The 23,475-nt window shown below is 33.6% G+C and overlaps 1 protein-coding gene across 8 annotated transcripts; it reads left to right on the top strand.

Moving 5' to 3' along the window:
• Positions 1-617: 617 nt before the first annotated feature.
• On the top strand, positions 618-21,228 carry daxx (death-domain associated protein). Of its 8 annotated transcripts, none has more exons than XM_087294623.1 (12): positions 618-698; positions 2,910-2,978; positions 4,361-4,606; positions 6,190-6,564; positions 7,107-7,238; positions 8,377-8,493; positions 9,568-9,799; positions 12,110-12,279; positions 13,426-13,591; positions 13,675-14,224; positions 15,999-16,122; positions 18,976-21,228. In XM_087294623.1, exons 1-12 carry the CDS (start codon positions 651-653, stop codon positions 19,033-19,035), a joined length of 2,289 nt encoding a protein of 762 aa, XP_087150749.1. In that variant the 5' UTR covers positions 618-650; the 3' UTR covers positions 19,036-21,228. The 8 variants fall into 8 exon arrangements, with proteins under 8 accessions (XP_087150749.1, XP_087150752.1, XP_087150750.1 ...); XM_087294626.1 differs by having other exon boundaries at positions 4,306-4,606; XM_087294624.1 differs by having other exon boundaries at positions 618-906.
• Positions 21,229-23,475: the final 2,247 nt, after the last annotated feature.

Genomic DNA, 23,475 nt, shown 5'->3' with positions numbered 1-23,475 from the left:
GATATGCTATTAAGGCCTACTTTATATAAAATAAATCTTTGAAAAACATTGCTCTATAAATTGATTAATTATTTCTAATTAATAATCAACTCATTATTAACCCTTTGATGCACTAAATGGGTCTAAAGTGACCTGTCTCTGCTTATTTTTTCTATATCTATTTTATAGCTTGTGCATCAAAGGGTTAATACAGTTAACAATTAATAATTCAGCTTATTTATTTAATTTGTTATTTTATTTAATTTTCTTCAAAATGTAGGCCTCTGGTCTGGTGTTTGGAAAAATAATAGAGATTTTTATTGCCTGTTTTCTTTATTTTCTTTTACTCTCAGGTAGCCAGCACATAATAATTGTAGAATTCAACCCTCACACTACTAGTGGCTCCCTGATAAGTATCAGTTTTGTTTCTGGAGAAGCAAAACACTAGATGAGCACCTGCTAGCGCTAAGAAATTAAATTTGCTTCATTACCACATCATGTTATTGTTATCTGAAGAACTGTACAATCAGTTTATTCTAGAGTCTCCAGTTCCCTACGAGGCGCTGATACGCATCTAAATGATTAGCGTAGCAAACAGATCGCAGAAGAAAAGCAAAGCATTCACCCAATCAGCGATCAGTATACTGACCGTCAGCGAACCAGCGCGCCGCATGTTGAGCTGTACAAAGATCCAGCGCCGAGTTTCAGGATCCGAGCGCGTAAGTTCGTGTTTTTTGTCTATTATTGATCGACTTCGAATAAGACTTTATTTTAAACATAATCACGAAGCGTTTGCGAAGGTTGTGAGGAAACTGACAAATATGAAATTACACCTTAGCTATCGTCGTTTTAATGCTTTTAACAAATAAACGGAAGGAGTCTGTATGGCATGTCCGAATTAAAGAGCTACAGTCTTCAAACCAAAAGGCAAAATAACTGAAATTATTACATTTATATTTATGTTAAGTGTAAACAGTGTGAAAATCTCATTGACACATCCAGTTAAATCTGGTTGATATGGTATTAAGTCAGTCAAAAGACATCATAAACATAGTTACCGCTCAAATTCACTCGTATTGTTATTGTGTTATAGGAGACGGATGTGGAGGCATATTATTGGATATAGATACATGTTATACGTCTTGTGTGGTTTTGTTTAATGTCTGATAATTCTTTTTATCAAGATGGTGACGAATCATAAGTACTAGTTAACCGAGTTTGTTGTGTGTGAATCATCATAGTTGTGTCACATTATCACATGATCGAAAGCTAGCAATATGAAGTAGCATTTGGCTACGATTTTAAGATTCCTGTCTTTAAAATTCTGGTTAGATATTTAATTATAGTATTTCGTTTAACTATGTAATGTTTTCTCTTCAATTCAGAAAAATAGGGACATTTTAAACGTGGCTTAGTATATCAGAACAACAACAACAACCAGAGAAACCCACATATCTGTCATAATTTACGTCAAATAAACTCTATTCCATAGATAAAGTGAACAGAGTGAATAATTTCACATTAAGTGTTTTCTCCCCTATTTAAGTCTGTTATGAGAAAAAAAGCCTAACTGCTTATTGTTAAGGAACATTAAGCCGTGTTAAGCTTATCTTATTCCTTACTTGGATTTCAATGGGGAGAAAACACTTAATGTGATATTGTTCACTTCATCTATGGAATTAGAGCTTGTTCATTTTACAGTAATTAATGTTAATTACAAATTTGACAGAAATTATATACAGTTTAAGTCAGAATTATTAGCCCCCCTAAATTATTAGTCCTCTGTTTATTTTTTTCCTCCAATTTCTGTTTAACAGAGAGCAGGTTTTTTCAACACATTTCTAATCATAATAGTTTTAATAACACATTTCTAATAACTGATTTATTTTATCTTTGCCATGATGACAGTAAATATTATTTGACTAGATAACTGCTTTTATGCTAGCCGAAATAAAACAAATAAGACTTTCTCCTGAAGAAAAAGTATTATCTGGCATACTGTGAAAATTTCCTTGCTCTGTTAAACATAATTTGGGAAATATATTAAAAAAAAAAAAAAAAAAAAAAAAATATATATATATATATATATATATATATATATATATATATATATATATATATATATCAAAGGGGGGCTAATTATTCTGACCTCAGCTGTAGATGAAGTTTTTCTATTTCCACATTTGGACTTTCTCCTTAATATAATCTCATAAAAGTATTTGCAAATTCTAAATGGAGAAATTATATTAGCAGCCGATGACTATCAATGTAGAACATTGTTCACAGTCAATAAAATGGTGCTTATGTTGTTTTGAAGTCATACGTAAATGCAATTTCAGACCTAATATTAAAAGTAGTGTGGTAAACAATTTAGAGATCGTTAAATGAATGAATGTGCAAATATATCACCAGCTTTACCTCAATTTAAATAATGGTTACACACACGGCATTGTTGGTTTACAAAAAAAAATTAAGCAAATATAATCCTGTTGCACGTCTACATTTGATTTTGGTTTTATTGTAAAGCAAACTCAACCAGAAATCGTATTAAAGTAGAATCTGAGGTAATTTATGACATACTTCAAAAAGTAAAGATGATTTAGTGTTCAAAAATGTTTTATTTTGAATTTTTTATTTATTTTTTAATACATTGGTCTTATACAGTTCATGTTTTCAGATTTTTCATATTACAGTATATGTATTTATTCCAGGTACGTTTACTGTAAATAAACCAACATATTAACCATTTGGTAGAGGTTGATATTTTAGAAATTATGGGATGTGTTGACAAAAATTCATTAAACGTGTTAACTATCGACATTGGGAGTTAAGAAATGGAATTCCAAAACTATTCTTGGTTGGGGAGTTAAAGGGTTATGCGTTTAAGCGTTTGTCCCAAAAATGACATTGTTGATATTATTGTTTTCCAGGTAAATGCTGATTTTGAAACACCAGTTTGGATTTTGACTGTCTTGATCAATTCAATGCTCAGTGCTCAAGTATGTACAGACAAGCAGAATACATAAATATTAAATATTTAAAACGCATACCTATTGTGTTGATGTCATGATAGATAAACCATGCTCTTGGATATGCTGTTCTGTAAAATACACCCAAAAATATCACCTTGTCCCTTGTACATTTCTTACATCCTGCTAGTTTCAGTTTCACTTAAAAATTGATTTGACATTTAAATGTTGTTCATATTAAGGCCATATAACTCCTTTTCATTTTAACCTTTACATTCCTTTTTCATTGGAGTAAAGTGAAACTGTTACAAACTTTTGATTACTGAAAGCTTATTTGGCCATCAAAACTGAATATTTTTTTTTAAAGGAAAAAAAACATTGCCCAGAAATCCCCTATTTTATAACTCAAAATGTCTTTTTTCCCATTTTAATTTAAAAACGTTTTCAGTTTTAATGGTTGAATTACATTTTAGTAATTAAAAAGATACATTTCGATGAACAGGACAAGCTTTTTGCTGTTACAAATATATATTAATACAATTATATTATACAATTTCATATTTAGGTAATCTGAAATATTCTTCATTTTTAAAAATCATTTTAAGATTAAAACATGAATAAAATGTTGTGTAATTATTTTTATTTTTATATATAGTTATGATTAGGGCTGAAGAATATATTGTTTCAGCATCAGTATTGCAATGTATGAATCTGCAATAGTCACATCGCAGGATCTCCAATGTTGAGTTGAGATTTTAATTGTGGAGTATAATTAATTGTGAATAAAACTAAACCCTAACTGTGAAAGATTGTTTTTGGATGTGTTTTTTTTTTTTAAGACCTGTGACTAGGATTTCAAGGAAATTTAAACTAAGACGTTATTAAGTTTGAAGCTTTCACAACGATTCATTTATTTGTTTATTTATTTTTTTATACATTGAACACTATATAGTGTTATTTTACATATAATTCTTGATTTTCTGTTCCTGAATTATGTTAGATTCCACAAAAAAATGTAAAAAACACAGTTTATTTAATTAGCTTCTTTATGCTGTTGTATTCATCTAAGCTTTTTATATCTTATACATAATTTATTTGCCTACAAAATTATCCAAATGAATCTAAAACTAAGAATTCTTTCCAAACAGAGTTATAAGTCAATGTTGTGAAATTATATTTATATTATAATACTTATCGTAGACCAAGGGTCACCAATCCTGGTTCTGGAGGGCCGGTGTCCCTGCAGGGTTTAGCTCCAACTTCCTCAACAATTCAATTCAATTCATGTTTTCAACATCATAGAAATAACAGGGCCTAAATACGACACAGCCATAAATAGTAACTGGTATGTTTTCAGGTGTTTGGTGTAGTTGAAATGCAGGCCTGACACCTCCACATTCGTTACTCCTCAGCAAATTCGTTCTCCTCCCTTCCGGATGGCCGGAGCAGGGATGGAAAGCATTGTGATCCTCGATGATGACGATGAAGAAGCAGCTTCCACGTCTGCATCCTGTTCTCAAGCCACAGCGCAACACTTAAAAACACCAGTGAAGAGTCAGCCGGTGCCGGCTCCCACACACATCACACAGTCTCCATTCGCCAGCGCGAAGAAGGACACACACGTGCTGAAAGTGGAGAATGAGAAACTGTTCAATGAGGTATGCTTGTTTACAGTAATTTTTAGATCTGTCACAATAATCTACAGTTGAAGTCAGAATTATTAGCCTCCCTGTTTATTTTTTCCCCATTTTCTGTTTAACAGAGAGATTTTTTTTCAACACATTTTTAATCATAATAATTTTATTAACTAATTTCTAATAACTGATTTATTTTATCTTTGCCATGATGACAGTAAATAATATTTGACTAGATATTTTTTAAGACACTACTATATGGCTTAAAGTGACATTTAAAGGCTTAACTAAGTTGATTAGGATAACTGGGCAGGTTAGAGTAATTAGGCAAGTTTTTGTATAACGATGGTTTGTTCTGTAGACTATCGAAACAAAAATTAGCCTAAAGAGGTTAATAATTTTGTCTTTAAAATGGTGTTTAAAAAATTATGAAACTTTTATTTTAGTCCAAATAAAACAAATAAGACTTTGTTTAGAATAAAAACTGTTGTCAGACATACTGTGAAAATTACTTTGCTCTGTTAAACATCATTTAGGAAATATTTAAAAAAAAAGAAAAAAAAAAATTCAAATGGGGGCTAATAATTCTGACTTCAACTGTATCCACTTATTGCACAACACATGGACATGAGTGTACTTGCATTTGGTGATATTATATTGTCATTCTGGCCTTTTATAATGAGTGGTGTTAATAAGAAATGGTCTTAAAATACAATAATATCATTTATCGCAATATATTTTGACAGCTGAGTTAAATAGTATTTTGAGACCGCATTTTAAATCTTCTAATAGATCTTCAATTGATTTTTATAAACTTTTAATAATATTTTTGATAGATAAACTGTACCAACACCTTAAGACATTTGAGTGTCTGTCTTTTGTACGGAAAATATATTAATTAAAAATCTGAAAATGGTAAAAATGTAGGATAGTCATTATTCTTTGCTCAGAAAAAATAAAACTAACATTGCATGTCTCATTTAATGCTTTAACACAATTCTAATGTAGGAATTATATGATTCTTTTATTATGATGATGCCTAAAATCATAATTTTCTCTTTTTATTTTTATCTCTCTTATTAGGCACCATATAAAACAGTTGCACTTGTCTAGCATACTTTGTTAAATGCATTCTATAAGGTGGTCTGAAATATATGTTTTTGTTTTTAAATGATAAAACAATACCCCAGTATTAAAAAAAAATGTACGCCAGCTGTAAATATAAGGGATAGTTCACCTAAAAATGACATTTACTCAGTATTTACTCACCCTCAAGTAGGGCTGGGCCGATAAATGATATTACCCTAAAGGATTTTAGTCCTTTATCTGTTGAACAATAAAAGAAGACATTCTGACGAATGCTGAAAACCTGTAGCAGTTGACTTCAATAGTAGGAAAACAAATACTATAGAAGTCAATGTTACAGGTTTACAGCATTTCTCAAAATATGTTTGTTTGTGTTTAACAAGAGAAAGAACTTATGAAGATTTAAAAAGAGTAAAGAGTGGGTAAATGATAACAGAAATATTCTTTTTGTTATCCTACTAAAATTTTGTTTATTTTGCCTTCTTTCTTGTCTCGCTTCTACTCCAATCCTGTTCCTCCAGTTTGTGGAGCACTGCTCAAAACACTCGCAAGAACATCCAGAAGTCATGACTTACCTGCAGACCAGATACTCCAAGGCTTTGCCGACCTTTCTGACGTCTGTGGAGTTTCGTAACACTTTGGGCCGCTGCCTCACTCGAGCCCAGGCCAACGCTGGCAAAACCTTCGTCTACATTAATGAACTCTGCACTGTTCTGAAGCAGCACACGCCGCGGAAGAGAAGCTCCATACAGTCGCTTTCTGTCAAGGCCAAACCTGAGGAGAAGAGCAATGGGGTTAATGTTAAAGAGGACACTCAGGGTGAACAAGACGGAGGAAAAGATGTCAAACAGCAGGAAGAGGAGTCAAAGAAAACCAAAAGAGCTTCGAGAAGACAGGTACTGTAAGATAAGTTAACCATATACAGTTGAAGTCGGAGTTATTAGCCCTCCTTTTCCCCTAATTTCTGTTTAACGGAAGGAAGATTTTTTCAACACATTATTTTAACATGATAGAAACTCATCTCTAATAACTGATTTCTTTTGTCTTCGTCATGATGACAGTACCGAACATTTGACTAGATATTTTTCAAGATACTAGTATGCAGCTTAAAGTCACATTTAAAGGTTTAATTAGGGCAAGTTAGGGTAATTAGCCAGGTCATTGTATGACTTGTTGATTGTTCTTCAGACAATCTAAAAAATATATAGCTTAAGAGGATAATAATATTGACCTTTTTAAACTGCTTTTATTCTAGCTAAAATAAAATCAGTCAGACTTTCTCCAGAAGAAAAAATATTATAGGAAATACTGTGAAAAATTCCTTGCTCTGTTAGACATCACTAGGAAAATATTTATAAAAGAAACAAAAAATCACAGGAAAACAAATAAGTGTGTCTATTTTACGGTTACAGTAATTTGTGTGTCTCTCATTTTTCAGATTGCGTATCTGGAAAACCTGTTGAAAGTGTATAATGAGGAGATCCGCCGGCTTCAGGAGGGGGATTTGAGTTTGGATGACTTGGAGAAAGAAGATTCCAGTTATATTCAAGAGCACAAACTTAAACGCAAGGTCAGCTTGTTTATTCCTGATTTTAGTTCTTTCTGTATTTATTTAGCCGGGACAATGCTCAAAGAGAAAAACTTTAAATTAGCCAAAGTTAGTCACAAGAATTTTAGGGCGTACTCACACTATGCTATTCGAACCGTGCCCAGGGTTTCCCGGATCATTTCAGAAGTGTGAGTGCTCTGAATCGGGCTCAGGCACGGTTAAATGTCATATATATATGAGCAAAGTGCACCAGAGGCCGAAACTGAAGATGAGACGTGACTTTTACAAGACTGTTTAATATGGCATTATTATCATTCGTACTGTTCAATGAACACAAACTGTTGTAGATTTTAAAGACGCAAACCCCTCACTGCACGACAGCTGCACCTTCAGCAAACCTCCTAATTCCTGCAGCACGAGGTCTTTATGATTGTTTATGAGCGTCAAAAGTCATGGATCTGTTCGGCGAAATATTTTACTGCGTGTCACCGCATTCTAAATGACTTAAACAATACAACTGATTAAGAAATGTCCACTGTGCTGAGCGAAAGCGCTTACTGAACAGTACAGCATCGATGACGTAAGGGTGCCCAGGCCTGAATGTAATGTGAGTGCGGGCCGTCGGGGGAGACGGAAGGGGGACAAGCGTGCTTTGGCCTGGTTCAAGGCAACTGTACAGTGTGAGTTTGCCCTTAAATTTCATCTGTTGCCTCCTGCCAGGCATATATTCGTTTTCCTTTCGGCTTAGTCCCTTTATTAATGTGGGGTCGGCACAGAGAAATGAACCTCCATTTTATGCAGCATATGTTTTACGCAGTGGATGTGCTTCAAGCTGACCCATCGTTGGAAAACACCCATACACTATTATTCACACACGTACACTACAGACAATTTAGCTTACCCAATGCACCGCTCCAACCTTAAATCAAAAACACATTACTACACATACAATATCAGTAAAATTACTTGCAACAAAAAATTAAAAAATGGCAACATTTTCTTTAAAAAAATTACATGATTACAAACCCCATTCACTTCTGCCATTTTTTTAACTTGTATTCAAAGATTCAGTTAAATCTGTTTTGATGTATAATCTATGAAATCTATAGCAGAAGTTGTGAACGTTCAGAAGTTGTTATAGCTGTTTTTGTGGTGTCAGATGATGAAGATCTATGAGAAGCTGTGTGAGCTGAAAGGCTGTAACACTCTGACGGGTCGAGTGATCGAGCAGAAGATCCCATACAGTGGAACGAGATACCCAGAGATCAACAAGAAGGTGCGGGCTTTTGCTTGGACAGTTTTTTTACTTTATTTTCATACATTAAAGCAATTTAAAAACTAATATCTAGACTCTCTAAAAAGAGGGGAGTTTTAGCTCAGGTTTTAATTAGTTTATAATAAATTCCCTTAAAGCATAGGCTAGAAAATTTGAAATAAATAGAGATTTATGTATGATAGCGATCATTGATCAGATGATTCTTTTTAATACTGTTTTATTTTGTGTGTTTATTTCAAGTAAAACATGATTTATAATATCATTGATTTGTATTTGCTTGAAGATTCATTGTTTTAGGGATCAAAAATGGTTCATAAGTATGGATTGGTTTTCTTTTAGCATCATCAAGTAACGATTGTAGTATTTGCTATAGTTTAAAATGTGTTATTTTTAGATTAACTGCTTTGAATTTAAATTATTATTGATTATGGTCTTTTGTAGTTATTTTTGATGTTATACTTTTATTTATTATAGTTTCCTGGCAGCTAGCAGAAATAAAAGTTTAGTTTTTGTGATGTATTTAAAATTATAAGTTAAGGTTTATTTAATTATTAACTAATTATTTTGGTTTTCATTAACTACTGTAACCTTAATATTTTATAATTCAATAGTGCAGAAATTAGTACATTTACTTAAATTAAATTAAATTAATTCAGTTTAATGGAATATTTATGATTTTAAAATATTTGTTGATTAAATAAATGTGTTATTTTTCGATTATCTGTTTTTAATTTAAGCTTTATTAGTTTGATTATGATATTTTCCTGTTATTTTTTGTTGTTATACTTTTATTTGTATAGTTTCTTTGTAACTTGCAGAAATAAAAATAAGTTTAGTTTTTGTCATATATTTACTTTAATTAAATCAATTATAAATTAATTTAAATGTTTGTGTTATTATATTTGAGAATATTATTTTATTTTATGTTTACATTAAATGCCTCCTGATAAAACTCAAAAATGCTTATTGAACTAGCCTATTCCAGGGGCCTAATATTAATAAATGAATCAATGTTTACCCAAACCTTTTCCTCTCTCATTATCTCTTATTGTTTCTTCTCTTTTTGTTGAGCAGGTTGAGCGTTTCATCAACAGTTCAGAAGCTCTTCTCAATCCTCCAGACTACAGCGATATCCTGAAGATTGTGCAGAGAGCCAACGAACGCTACAATCTCCAGCTCTCCCGCAAACAGCAAGCACAGATCTCCCAAGAAGCCTTCAGAGAGACGGGCAACAAACTACAGGAGAGACGACACCTTGACATGGTCTACAACTTCGGCTCTCATCTCACAGATCCATACAAACCAAGTAAATCAGTTTCATTTAATAACTGTCTAATTCAGAAGGAAAAGCTCATATTGTAATAATCTAATGACTTGAATTTTTGATGATTCAAACTAGGGGTGGGCATTGATTGAGATTCTGATTCATAAGCAATCGATTCAGTAAATGTAGATTTAATCCGTTTTAAAAGTTCTATTGCAGGCATTAAAAGTCGGGGGTTTTTTGTGCAAGTTATGGATTTTTATTTATACGTTTTAAATAGTACTTCCCATTAATCAAAATATAATTAAATTACACTGCTCTTGAGTGAAAAGTAAGGTGTCTGGGTCATGGAAATTTAGCGTTTTAGTAGGTGAAAATCAGAAAAGTCAGGGAATTTGCTAATCAAATCACTTTTATTGTCGCATCATCAGCAGCATGTGTGCTATGATGAGTGAAAAGCTTAGGTGCTGACTCCAGACACGACAAAATACAGATACAGTGCAAATACAACGACAGTGCAAAATACAGACAGTGCAAACACAGTGACAATGTGAAATTGACAGCGATATGTACAATGAATAGGTGTCCACATCGTTGTAGGTAGTTTTGTTTCAAGTATGGATTGGTTAAAGTGCAGTGCATGCTACATTTTGATGGTTTGCTGTAAGGGTTATGGAAGAGTCTGTGTGTGGGTGTGTTAAGTGTTCATCAGCCTGATAGTCTGAGGGAAGAAACTTTCCTTCAGCCGGCTGGTGCATGACCGGATGCTGCATACAGTGGAAATACAAATACTTTAATACAAATGCTATTGATATTTCTAGAAAGTGATCAGGTGCATGTGTATTTTATTTGACTTTTTATCAGATGAATGTGAGAAGGAGTGATAATAATATGAAAAATAGCACAGGGTTTCAAAGACGGTGGCCCCCATTTTATATTCATGCATACACTTAAAAACATGTATGTATAGTGTTTGATATTGATAAAAAATCAATAAATATCATTTCTTAAATATTTAAAATGGTACAATCTTTTTGTACCAACCAACTTTTGGTTGGTTTTGATACCAGCAGGGAAATGAATAATTAATAATAAGACTTTTAACACTTTTGTTTTAAGCAGAATATTAAATGAGATTGTGCTAATTTTGTTGTTTTATATATTTTATATATAGGACTGCTGAGAAAACTTGATATGTGCATAACATGGTTTAGTATTGTTTTTTTTTTGTTGTTTTTTTTACTATGCTGCACAATATTGGAAAAATTACACTTTGATATATTTTGCGATATTAATACTATTTCACTAGATGAGTTGAATAAATGTTTGTAAAGAATCTATAATTTTAGTTTGATTGCAAATGTTCTGTAGGGGAGTGCATAAAATATAATAAACAGTCTACAAGAATGGATAAATTCAATAAAGAAAAATATGCTAATAAATAAACCTTGTTTTATTGTTTTCCGAAGAGTCAAAATATATTCAGGTTAATGGAGAATGAATAATCAAATCTAAAAATATTACTGCATAGTCTTAGTTTTATAAACAGTTAGATCGTTATTGTAATCGTTTTTTATTTTTCAAGGTTACAAACAATACAATTTTTTAGGCCTGAATGCTTTTAAAACCCTCACACAGTCACAGTCCTTAAAAAACACTTGCAAAATGATCAATTATAATCCAGACTCAACATTGCATATCCTGCGATGTGACTATTGCGAACGATCACATTGTGATATCGATGGTTAAACAATATATTGTTACTTCATTTGGATACTTTTAATTTTGCAGAATTTGTTCTCCGCTGTTTCAAATATTGATATTTTTCAAGGTATCGTATCGATGTCGGAAATTCCATTAATGTGGCAACACTAATGTATAAATATTGGTAGATTCAAAATAGTTCAATTAAGTTATTAAATACATGTTAGTAAAGCTAGGAAAAATATGCAGGCAAAGTGTATTAAATGTTTCATTATTTTTATCTTTTCTTTGGTTAATTTTAAAGGCATAAAAATTTAAATTATTAGACTGTGGTCGCTTTAAGACTTTATACATTGATTATGTCTCCTGAATTGCTTCAACTTTAGATTCAAATAATTTTTTTCACATGAATACTAACCAAATTGCCATTTTAATACATAAACCTGTATTTTATGGTCACTCAAGTGTTTGACCGTTTAAATATATATTTTTTATATAGAAAAATGTATTTAGAAAATATTTTACAGCTTTTGAGAATCAATCTCAAATCAACCTCCTATTAAAAATTATTAGTATAAAAATATATATTTTTCAGTTCATCAGTCTGCAGATGGAGTGCAGTTGGTCATGCAATGTGTGTTTCTCCAGCATTAGACCCTGCACTCATGGACCCAGCACTGCATCGTAAACTCCGCTCTAATAGAGACGTGGCCATCAGCAGCCTGGAGGAGGTCATCAACAAATACGCCAATAAACAGGAGGATATGGAAGTGGAGGAAACCAAGAAAAGACAAGACAGAGAAAGACTGAAAAAAGAGGTAAACGAATGAAGCATTTCTTGTTGTTCATATATCCAAAAATCTACAGAAGATTATAAATGTTCATATTTACATTTCTTAGTTTAGTAGACATATTTATCCAAAGCGACTTACTAATGAGGATGAAAAAAACACTTAGCAATGTATAGATGCCATGACAATTCTTAGTTTAGTTTATAGTTATTATTGAGTCCTAGTAATAAAGCTTTTGTAGAAAAGTGTCTGGTGCATATGGAGAGAAAAAGAGTGTCTGCTCCTACAGGTGGTTTGTCAAGCCCACTCAACTGCATGAAACATACTCAGAATTGCACAATGTTTTCCCAGAAACATGGAGTGTTGACAAGAAAGTGTCAAGTGCAAATAAATAGGGAGCTGTTTGCAAAGGGTTTGTGAAAATTCCATCAAGATGGACTATTAAGGGTTAAGGTCCCTGTGTTTTTTTATTTATTTTTATTTTGAGACCCTTTGTGATGGTAGCACAGAGCGAAATTCGGTATCTTAGCTCAGAGTCTTACTGTTAAGAAGATTAACTTGTTTAGTATTACTATTCAGGGGTGCTTTTCCCAAAACCATCATTAGCAAACTAAGTTTGCAAGTTCCGTCGTTACAAACATAGTTCGTTGATTTGCCCTTTTCCAAATCCATCGCTCCAACAAACATTCGCATACTTGAGCACATGAAACTACACCTCTGGAGCTGTAGTTAAAAAACATAGTTCTTGGCTGTTTTCTATTTCCATTTATCCCCCTATGCCCTATTAATTTAGAACATTCTAAAATTCAAAGTTGGAATGTTTAAAAATAAAAAAGTTTTACATGATTACAGTTGTGCTCCCGTTGCAGTGCACTTTAGTGTATATAAATATATATATAAATATAACTTTTATTCTCTCTATTAAAAAACAATTTTAAAAAATCTAATTCAAACTATTTACAAAGTTCTATTTCTTTGAAAAAATTAATTATTGTAATAATTTATAAGTAAAAAATATTTTTAATGAATCAACTATTTTATTATTCATTAAAAAAAAACGTAAAATATTTTACTAAATCCTGTTTCTGTATTTCCAAGACAGTCAAGCTTATTTTATTCATATGCAAGTCTGAAACCACACACTAATATAAATCTTTCCTATTTTTTGTACAGGCTGTTAATGGGCAACAGAGTGAAAGCAAAGAAAAAGAAAAGGAGGAGCAAGAAGAAAAAGAGAAGGAAGATGAAGAAGAAGAGGAGGAAGACGAAGAAGAGGACGATTCTTCAGATCCTGACATTGAAGACGAAATCCAGGCCAGCGAACAACAAGCTGGTCCAGGTAAGAAGTGAACAAATCATCTCCAAAAGCTAGAAATCACCTCATTTCACTGAGTTAACCCTGATTTCTCCCAATTTCAGAAGATGATGAAGAAGATGTGGAAGAGGAGCCTGCTAACATCAGTGACAACGATCAGCCAATCAATGAAAGCTCTCCTCTGTCAATCAAATCCTCTGTTCAGGACACAGAAGAGGATGAGGAGCAGTCTCCGCTCAGCAGCACACATGAAGGATCTGCAGAAACAAATACAAACACGAACGGACCTGCTAAACAGAGCCTCGAGTCCACAGAGATCAAGCCGGAGAGCATCAAGCCGGAGAGTATCAAGCCAGAGAGCATCAAGCCAGAGACCATCAAGCCGGAGAGCATCAAGCCAGAGAACACAGACTCTCTAGCTGAAGTCAAGACCGAACAGGTTTCCTCCAATCACGTTGAAGCTGTGTCTGCAAGCACTGAGACTGTGTCCATTGTATCCGAGGAGTCGTCCACAGCCGTCACGAGATCCGCCAACTGCAGTCCGCTGCTCCCAACCAGCCCTTTACTAATCGACGAGACGGGCAACTACAGGAAGAGGAAACGCAGATCCACAGAGAACCACACTTCTGCTCACAACGGGAACTGCACTGAGGACAGGTAAAACTCACTCCATCATATAAGCTTAGCATGAGAATTAGAACTACTACAAATGTCATAAAGTCATTTTGGGCTTGATCCTACCCTGATGGATGCCAAAACATGATGTAAAGGGGAGTCAGTCCATTTTTACTGAGAAATATTTGACTCTGATATGCATTTAAAATAATAATTTTAATAATTTAAATAATAGATAATATAAATATACATTTGACCACCCCTAAAACCATTTTGAAAGCACAGTCGCGCCAATCAGTCTATTGAGAAAATGATAATAATAACGATCCATAACAATAAATGCTAATCCACAACAGTAATCCTCAAATAAACTCTCATTATTTTGTCATCTTATTCTTTTTATACATATATACATTTTCCAACTGAATAAACCATAAAACTGCAATCAGATCTGTTCTTCTATATACATTCTGAAAATCATAAGCTTATACTGTTATTTGAAGTAGATCTAATCTCTTTCACAATTTCCCTCCATACAACAAAATACAATAAAGGAATGTGAGATATGGAGAATTATTTTGCATGAGAAAAAACTATCCAAATTAAGCCTGTCATGACAAGTACAATGAAAATGTTTATAACAAAATGAAGTAAAATTACCTTGTGTTTTAAATAATATTTTTTAAAATAAATGTTTTTAAATAATAATAAAAATTAATAAATATAATAATTATTTATGCAGATACAGATGTTTTATATTTTTGTTATTAAAAATACATATTTTTTTGTTTTATATTTTCATTTATTTTTATTTTATTAATACAGATTTTATATATATATATATATATATATATATATATACATACATACAATATACACACACACAGTTGAAGTCAGAATTATTAACCCACTCTTGTTTAACGGAGAGATTTTTTCAACACATTTATAAACATAATAGTTTTCATTAATAATAACAGATTTTTGTTTTATCTTTGTCATGATGACAGTAAACAATATTTTACTAGATATTTTTCAAAACACCTCCAAAAAATGTAGGTTGATGGGGCTAATAATTTTGACCTTAATTTAAAACTGCTTTTATTCTAGCTGAAATAAAAAAAGACTTTCTCCAGAAGAAAAAAATATTATCAGACATACTGTGAAAATTACCTTGTTCTGTTGAACATCGTTCTTACAGACAGACAGACAGTGGAGGAAATAAGTATTCAACACATCATCGTTTTTCTTCAAAGGTGCCGTTGACTTTCCACCAGATGTTGACGAAGAACTCTATATATAAAATAAAAACAAATCTAAATAGTTTACAAATAAACTTGTATAATAAAATGAAATGATGCCGGGAAAAAGTATTGGAACACATGAAGAAAGGGAGGTGTAGAAAGGCAGTGAAAGACCAGACAGCAGCTGAAATCTCTCAGTAGTTCTTCAGTAATCCTTTGCCCTGCTTCAGTCCAACATCTACATTAGCAGGATTGCGAAGATGAAAGCAGGGTGGACTTTTTAGCAAGACAATAATCCAAAACACAACCAAGGAAACTGTAAAATGCTTTCATTGAAAGGAAATAAAGCCGTAGATTTGCCCTTCTTTGACTCCAAAGACGAATCTGTTCATCAATTTTGCATTGTCATGTATCTTGTGATGTTGCCAATCCAAGAGTTGGGGTCTTTCCTTCTCTATTCCTCAGAGAAATGAAGAATACACAGATTTAAAATTAAAAGGAAGTTTTCTATCATATTTTTCTCAGTTTACTGTTCCTTCATTAATGCAGCGCTGTTGTTCTTGTGTTTGTCTCAGTGATATTCCTCTGGATATGGGAGTGATCTGCTGCTCTGAACAGGAAGATCTGACCTGTCTGAAGACACCACCGCGAAAAACAGCCAGGAACTCACAAGCCACACCACCACCCAAGAAAAATAAGGTAACGTGCACTGAAACACTGCTGTAAGAGCTTCTGATGCTCGGTTTTGCATGTTATTCTTACAACATTACTTTGGGGGAAAAGCTGATTTTAGCAGAACAGAATCATGTACATTTCATTCACAGCAGCATTTATTTAGTATCTTTAAAAGTCTTTTTTGGATTAGGCGGGGCCAAGTCAGAGCACTCCCTCTGGTCCCCCGGGCTCTGCGCTGGTTGGGGAAATTCCAAATTGTACCAAAACAATTGATAACAATTGGCTTAAGATTGGCAAGCAGAATTCGGGACCTTGCAACCTGCAGAACCTGGGGGGAAAAGTGTTTTTTACTTCTATGTTCAAATTAGTTATTGTTTTCATGATAATTATAGTTAGCTCTATAAATATAGTTTATAAAGTAACAATATTTAGAAATAAATTGTTTTAATTTAAGTTTTTTTTTAAACGTTAAAATTAGCTTTTTAGCATTAATAGAAAAAAATCCTAAAAGTGCACAAACATTTGGATTAGTCCCTAATGAATGAGAGACACATTTATATAACACATTTTATGCTTGGTATTTAGAATAAACTATTATAAATTAACTACAACAATCCTAATTCTACCCTTTAGCCCTTCCCCTTACCCCTACCTCTCGTTTTGCACGTTCATGTGAAGGGGTAGGGGTGTCCCAATTCTCTTTAGCTTTAAGGCGTAGGGTTAAAAGGAAGGTCTAGATATCCCTTGAAACAGAGATTTCTCAGGACCACACTTGAATCCAAGGGGTACGAAAATTTCCCAGAATACACCAGCCACAACGGCAGCAGGGCTGCACCCGGAAGTCAGAAGATACACAAATTAGTATTTTTGTCATTATTTTCAAATTTGTTTAACTAACAAGCACATGTTTTATTACATTCATAACAGTGTTTGTGTTTTACTGTCATGCTTTTTAAAAAAAAATGCTTTAAAAAAAAGGCTAAATCTATAATCTCTAATAATAACTCCTGTTTCAAGAGTTCGCACTTAGATATTGCTTGAGGCTATTAGTGGGGTTTGGCATGCTGTCCCGTGAGAGAACCCTGAGCTCCGAGATAATTGAGCCCAGGGCTCCCGCCTGGTCGATGAGCATGCAGGGAGGTACGAGATCAGAAAGTTCTCGAGAGCTCCTTCTTTTAAAGGAGAGAAGGGGGAAATGGGGTGGATGGGGGGTTTCTTCAGAAAACGAGGACAAGGGAGTAGTTTTAGCCGGGCTACTTAATGTGAGTTTGGATTAATCTGATTGGCTAACTAATGATTCTAGATGAGAGACCAGCTGCGATCGATCATATCACGTGCTCCTCTCGAAATTAGTTTGTGAAACTTCACATAGTAGCCCCACAACATTCGTTTTCATCAGACACTCGATGACACTCGAATACTCTGTCAGAAAAGACTAGTGGTCGTGAATGAGCTTTTCACAGTGTCTGCTATAATGTTAAAGTTGCTTTTGTTTGTTTATATAGATGAATATGGCCACTGTGTAAATACACAGTACTACTCTTATTGCCACATTGGATCATTATAATAACATGATAAATTCATTCAGTGAATTTCTAAAGGTAAATACAAAAAAGTAACACAACTGGAATAACTACAGCATATGGTGATGTGTGCAGGTGCTGTAGTGCTGTCCTATTTTTTAGGGGTAAATTTTGAAGCCCTTCCTCTTAACCCTATGTTTCAAGGGCTAATGGGAAGGGGTACAAAAATAAAATTGGGATTGGGCTTAAACATCCTGTTTTGGTGTCCCCATCAAATAAAATGTACAAAAGCGATTTCTTTTACATATTTAAAGTAGGTTAGTTGTTTTAATAATAATTTGCATCTTTTGTGAAAATAAAATGTTTAAATTTGGATGAGATGGTTTGTCCAGTTTTCCTGCGAATTTCTGAAGGAGCGGTTGACATGGAACTGAACCAGATTTTGGTAAAACCCAAACGATACTTACATGAAAATAAAACAAATAAAAAAAAAAAAAAAAGGGTGATGTGTAATAACAATGGAACAAGAAAAGTGCTGATTTACTGAAATGTATTTAGCACATTAAACAAAAGGCGTTTTAGTTATGGCAGCTTAAAGACGCCTCTCATTGGAGGATGAATTGCTCAGACTTCAGCAGAGTGTAAAAATCTTGATGGGTCTGTGTGTCTTTCAATTGTCACTGCTACAACTGCTCACCTCTGCTCGTGTTCAAACCAAACTAAGATCAGTGCGGTTTTTCACATGGCAGGTTTTTACATCCTTCATACATGTTGAGAGATCGAGTTTATCGACTTGATAAGGAAATATGTCTTGACAATCCACACAGACGTGACTTGGTGAAGCGTGAAGTCATGTAGGATTTTACTTGCATTAGTCTGAATGTAAATCCCCTCGTCAGGCAGTGCTGCAGTAGTGTGAGAGAGTGGACCAAAGTGTGTTTGATGCAAGGGTATTAACAAAAGAAAAATACACAACTTAACACTTAAGTTATTGTATTTGTTGTATTTGTAGCAGCTCTGCGATGCATGCCCACATCTTCATGCATTGGGTTAAATAAGGCTGTCAAGTCTCTGTGTTCAGTCCGTCACTACCATGCTTGAAACCCAGACATGCAGTCAGGCAGAGAAATACAGAGAGTGGACCAAAGCGCATTGGTGCAGTTATAATGTATCTAATATTAAATAATAAAAAATAGCGATACCTTGATTTAATATAAAATTAAATCGTCTTAAAACGTAAATTCAAATTTAACGTAAAAATTGCCCAGCCCTACCTGCTGTATATATCTTAGACAACACTAAAAAAATCCACCTATTCCATCTCATCTAACTCCTGTCCTTCATGTGTTCACAGGTAAACGTAGCAACACAATGCGATCCGGAGGAAGTGATCGTTCTGTCTGATTCCGAGTGAATCCTGCCGTCACAGGGTACTGAACTGGCAACCAGTCAGCTTCTTGCTCCAATAGTGCCTGCTAATGTGAACCGAGGACAAAAGGGTTTATTTTATTATTTTATTTTAGGATTGGTTCAGTCCGCTTTTGAACCTCCACCATTCATGCCAGTTTACTTTTTATACATAATGGCATGCCGTTATTGATTGGGGCTTTCTAGAGGTATTTTGGAATACTGTAAATGAGTCTTGCCTCTAAACGTTCTTACTTCACCTCATATTTATGCTTTTATTTTTGAGGGTTCGGACGCAATCCTCATTTCTACCAAGAGTCTTTAGAGGAAGCCAGATTTCCCTGCTCAATCAATAAACGATCTCATTTTGTGTAGTGTTTGACTTGATAACTTTGTACAGCGCACTGTGGAGTATTATTATTTTTTAACAGCTACAGGAATCGGTTTTCATAATTGAAGTCGTAAGCTACTTTGAGCTCCAACTCGCCACATTTGAAGACTTGTTTTCACAGGACGCCAGAAATAGTTCACCCAAAAATAAAAAACAGACATTAAAATCTCCTCCTCTTGTTTTTCTTTGTTTTCATGTGGATTTTCAGGACTATTTGATTAGAATATTCCAGTATGTGGCATATTAACGCGTGTTATTTTTGGGTGAACTCTCCCTTTAACTGCTCTCAGGGGATAAAGCACAAGAGTTGAGTGTCTTCCTGCGTTTCACATTGACACTGAGACCATTTCTGTCAACTGCTGATCTGTTCAATAGATTAATATTGTCATATTAAAGATGTTTTTTATTTCACTGCTCAAGAAATTTAATTGATATTTAAAATGGAGTATATCTAGAGAATTGGAGTTATATTAAAGGGACTCTCCTCTTTTTTTTTTTTTTAAGAAAATAGGCTAATTTTATATGTCCCCTATAGTTTAACCGTTGTTTTTTTAATCATTCTTTAATCAATTCTGCCGATTTTTCTGGTCCGGCGGGAACATTTTTAGCTTAGCTTAGCATAAATAATTGAATCAGATTGGACCATTAGCATCTCGTACATAATTTACCGAATAGTATGATAATTTTCCTATTTCGTGCTCGATTGTTACATTATGTAAGCTACGTAATATCATTTCACCTAGTGTAGCCTTGGTACAGTAGCAAGGATACTTGATTATTACGCCCGATTGAGAAAATAGTTCTTAAATATTTGCCTAGATAATAGCAACTTTTCATTTCACATCAGTTCATCAGTGAACTACACAATGCAACTACATAAGAGTCGAGCTGTAAATAGGAAAATGCCAGTCATTTTTGAGTGAAATGCTAATGGTCTAATCCGATTTAATTATGCTAAGCTAAGCTAAAATTTCTCCCTCTAGAAACCAAGTTCAGCTGAATGGATTTAAACATGATAAAAGGCGACTCTGTAACTCGGTGGGGAGTGTTAAATGAGCCTATTTACAAAATAATGTGTGTCCTTTAAATCTGCTGTTGAAAGTTAAAGCTAGCATTATGTGAAATTATAATTACTCTTAATTCATCCAGACTATTTTGTTCATAAATTACCAAAGAGTTTGATAGTTTTCCTATTTAAAGTGTATTAAGTTGTAGTTACATTGTCTACAATGCGTAATTTGTGCATGGCACGGCAGCAAAGTTCCTTGATTATTACACCAAAATGAAAGTATAGTTCCTAACCATCTCAGCTTAGAAAATAACTTTTCATTTCCTGTCAGTCTCTCAGTGTAAAACACAGTGTAACTACACTTTAATATGCTTTTAACAGAAAGATTTTCAAATCTCTGTCATCTTGAGCGGAATGCTAATGGTCTAATCTAATTTAATGATCTATGCTAAGCTAAGCTAAAAGTGCTCCTGCCATACTGAGATTGGCTGAATGGATTAAAAATGGTAAATACTAAATGTGTAACTCAGTGGGGAGTTTTAAAATGAGCCTATTTCCAAAATAACGTGGGGTGTTCCTTTAAATCTGCTGTTGAAAGTTATTATTAGTTAGTATTATGTGCGAAATTACAATTACTCTTTAATCAAACTATTTCTGGTGGTTCTAAACCGGTTTGGATTTCTTCTCCACAACACAAAATATGATCTGAAGCTATTTTTTCTACATTGTCTTTATTGTACATTTATCTGTACAGCTTTGGAAACGCATCAGAATCTTCAAATAAAGACAGAATTTCTATATTTTTAGTGAACTCTCATTTTAAAATCATTGTGGGAATGTGTGGCTTTTTTCAGCTGCTATTTTAGTATCGGCTGATTAATAACTGATATGATTAGTCATTATTGTTATCAGTTCGATATATTAATAGGATCAATTATGGATTTTTTCTGTCGTTTGATCCACTTAAGATGTGCCACTGGCTGTCAGGGTTTTAATTGGTGCTTTTCACATGACGTCACACGACTGGAAGATTTTCACTGAGAAAAAAAATTAGAATTGCAGATTAGAAATGATTTTGGATAAAAAAAAAAGGTTTTAAAAATAAAATAAGTTGTCCAATGTATTTGTTTACCTTCAGTTTTTTTTTTATAATCTATAAATTAGGGTTGCACGGTTTACTGGTACTATGGTAGTATGGTGATACTTAGTCAGTTAATAATTATAGTTACAAGAAATATAGTTATACAAACAAATTAACTGTTAATAATTAATAAAACAAAAAATTATATATATATATATATATATATATATATATATATATATATATATATATATGCATACATGCATGCATACATACATATATATATATATATATATATATATATATATATACATACATACATACACACACACACACACACACAAAAGTTCTGTCTGGTTCTCGAATCTGATGGGCTGATAGCCATGATATAGTTAAGTAATATCAGCACCCGTACAGCCTCTTTACCCTTTGTGTATTACTCCGCCCACATACAGCCAGCAAAAAGCAGACACTACAGATCTAAAGTTTAAAAATGCCTGCTCAACTGTTTAAATGTCAGCTTATGATTTTGAATCCAATGTGGAAGAAAGTAGTTCCTCATACAAAAGGGTTTTTGAGACCCTCCATCTATGATTTTGTTTTTATATACACAATTATGCCATCAAACTGTTGTATAAACGCAATATCACACTCTTAGCAGTGCGATATGGCTGTATATCGGCACTGGTGGGGGCACTAAGGCAATGCACGCCTCCCACCAGTGCCAATATACAGACAAATCACACTGCTACTCGTGTGATATTGCTCATGTATACTACAAAACGATTTTAACCAAGGATGACAACTTTAAGGTCCTGAATTAGTTTATTACACCTTATCCTACAAGTAGATGGTCTATTATGTTTTTTTGTGCATGTGGATACGTGAATAAAGCCGTAAGTGTTCAACTAATAATTTTTATTTACATAATTTGAGTTCCAAAACTGCACAAATGTAAAAAGATTATGTGGTTGTTAAACAAGAAAGAAGAAGACGACTGATCCGTCATTGACTATATAATCAGGGGTGCCGCTAGTGGGGTGGGAGTTAGATGTTATTAGGGGCCCACAATGTCCCAACTTTCTTTAAGGAAAAATTGTCAAAGGGCCCGTGGCGGCCAGCGGCGCCCCTGCATATATGTTTAAATATCAATGTGTGTGGGTCTGCAGCTGGATATATCTATTTTTTAAGCAGTTTATATAGCTGGCTATATGTAGGTCATCGGCTTGCATTTAATATATCGCTTTATCACTTTTTTTATCTGCCAAAATTTCTATATTGATCCATCACTAGAGTAATCTGAAATATGAGAAACAGAGAGTTAAAATTTCAGAAAATCAGCTTGAGAACAGCGTTAAATAAAGAACAAATCACCACTTGTGCACAAGGAAGGAACTTTATTTCTTTTTCATCCAGGTATCGAGTCTTGTGGACAGTCTGTCCACATCAGGAAATTGTTTATACTACTACTGCCCATCTCATATTTACTTCAGATTCACCACAACAGTTGTAGACAGAACAAATAGTGTTTATTTATCAATACAAAATACAGATGTCTAACCGGATCGCTCATCGAGAGAGCGACGAATCATGCTATTTTGTACCTACTGGTTTTACTCTTAAATTGGATTTCGAATGTTCTCTACTTCACCGTCCTCTAATCTGAAATGCACACACGTTTGATAGAAAAGTAAGAAGAATGTGCGGGTAAGCGATAGATACATGATTCCTTCCACAATCTTCAGATCCCAGTTCAGTTATTGTAAATATAGTGAATATTTGCGCAAATCTTTTGAGGTATATGGTTTTTTTTTGTGGTGAATGTTCATCTGTGGTACAAGGCAATAACCGCACACTGCATTTAACATCCAAACATCCACTCTGGCAATTAAAACACAAATCAGGGCTCTGCAGAATCAACTTCCTGTCTTAAACGATCGTGGCAGTTGCAGATGTTTGAGCTCAT

Source organism: Danio rerio, chromosome 19 (genome assembly GCF_052040795.2).
Source record: "Danio rerio strain M-AB ecotype USA chromosome 19, GRCz13ab, whole genome shotgun sequence".
Lineage (NCBI taxonomy): Eukaryota > Metazoa > Chordata > Actinopteri > Cypriniformes > Danionidae > Danio > Danio rerio.
This window is presented reverse-complemented; position numbering and strand designations above follow the sequence as displayed.

What these genes read in the sequence shown, in the direction of transcription:
- daxx (NM_001442323.1), top strand. Translation starts at nt 832, where the DNA reads ATGCTTTTAACAAATAAACGGAAGGAGTCTGTATGGCATGTCCGAATT. An exon ending in CACAGATCCATACAAACCAA is followed by an intron (nt 9,800 to 12,109) that starts GTAAATCAGTTT and finishes GTGTTTCTCCAG; the next exon opens with CATTAGACCCTGCACTCATG. An exon ending in CACCACCCAAGAAAAATAAG is followed by an intron (nt 16,123 to 18,975) that starts GTAACGTGCACT and finishes ATGTGTTCACAG; the next exon opens with GTAAACGTAGCAACACAATG.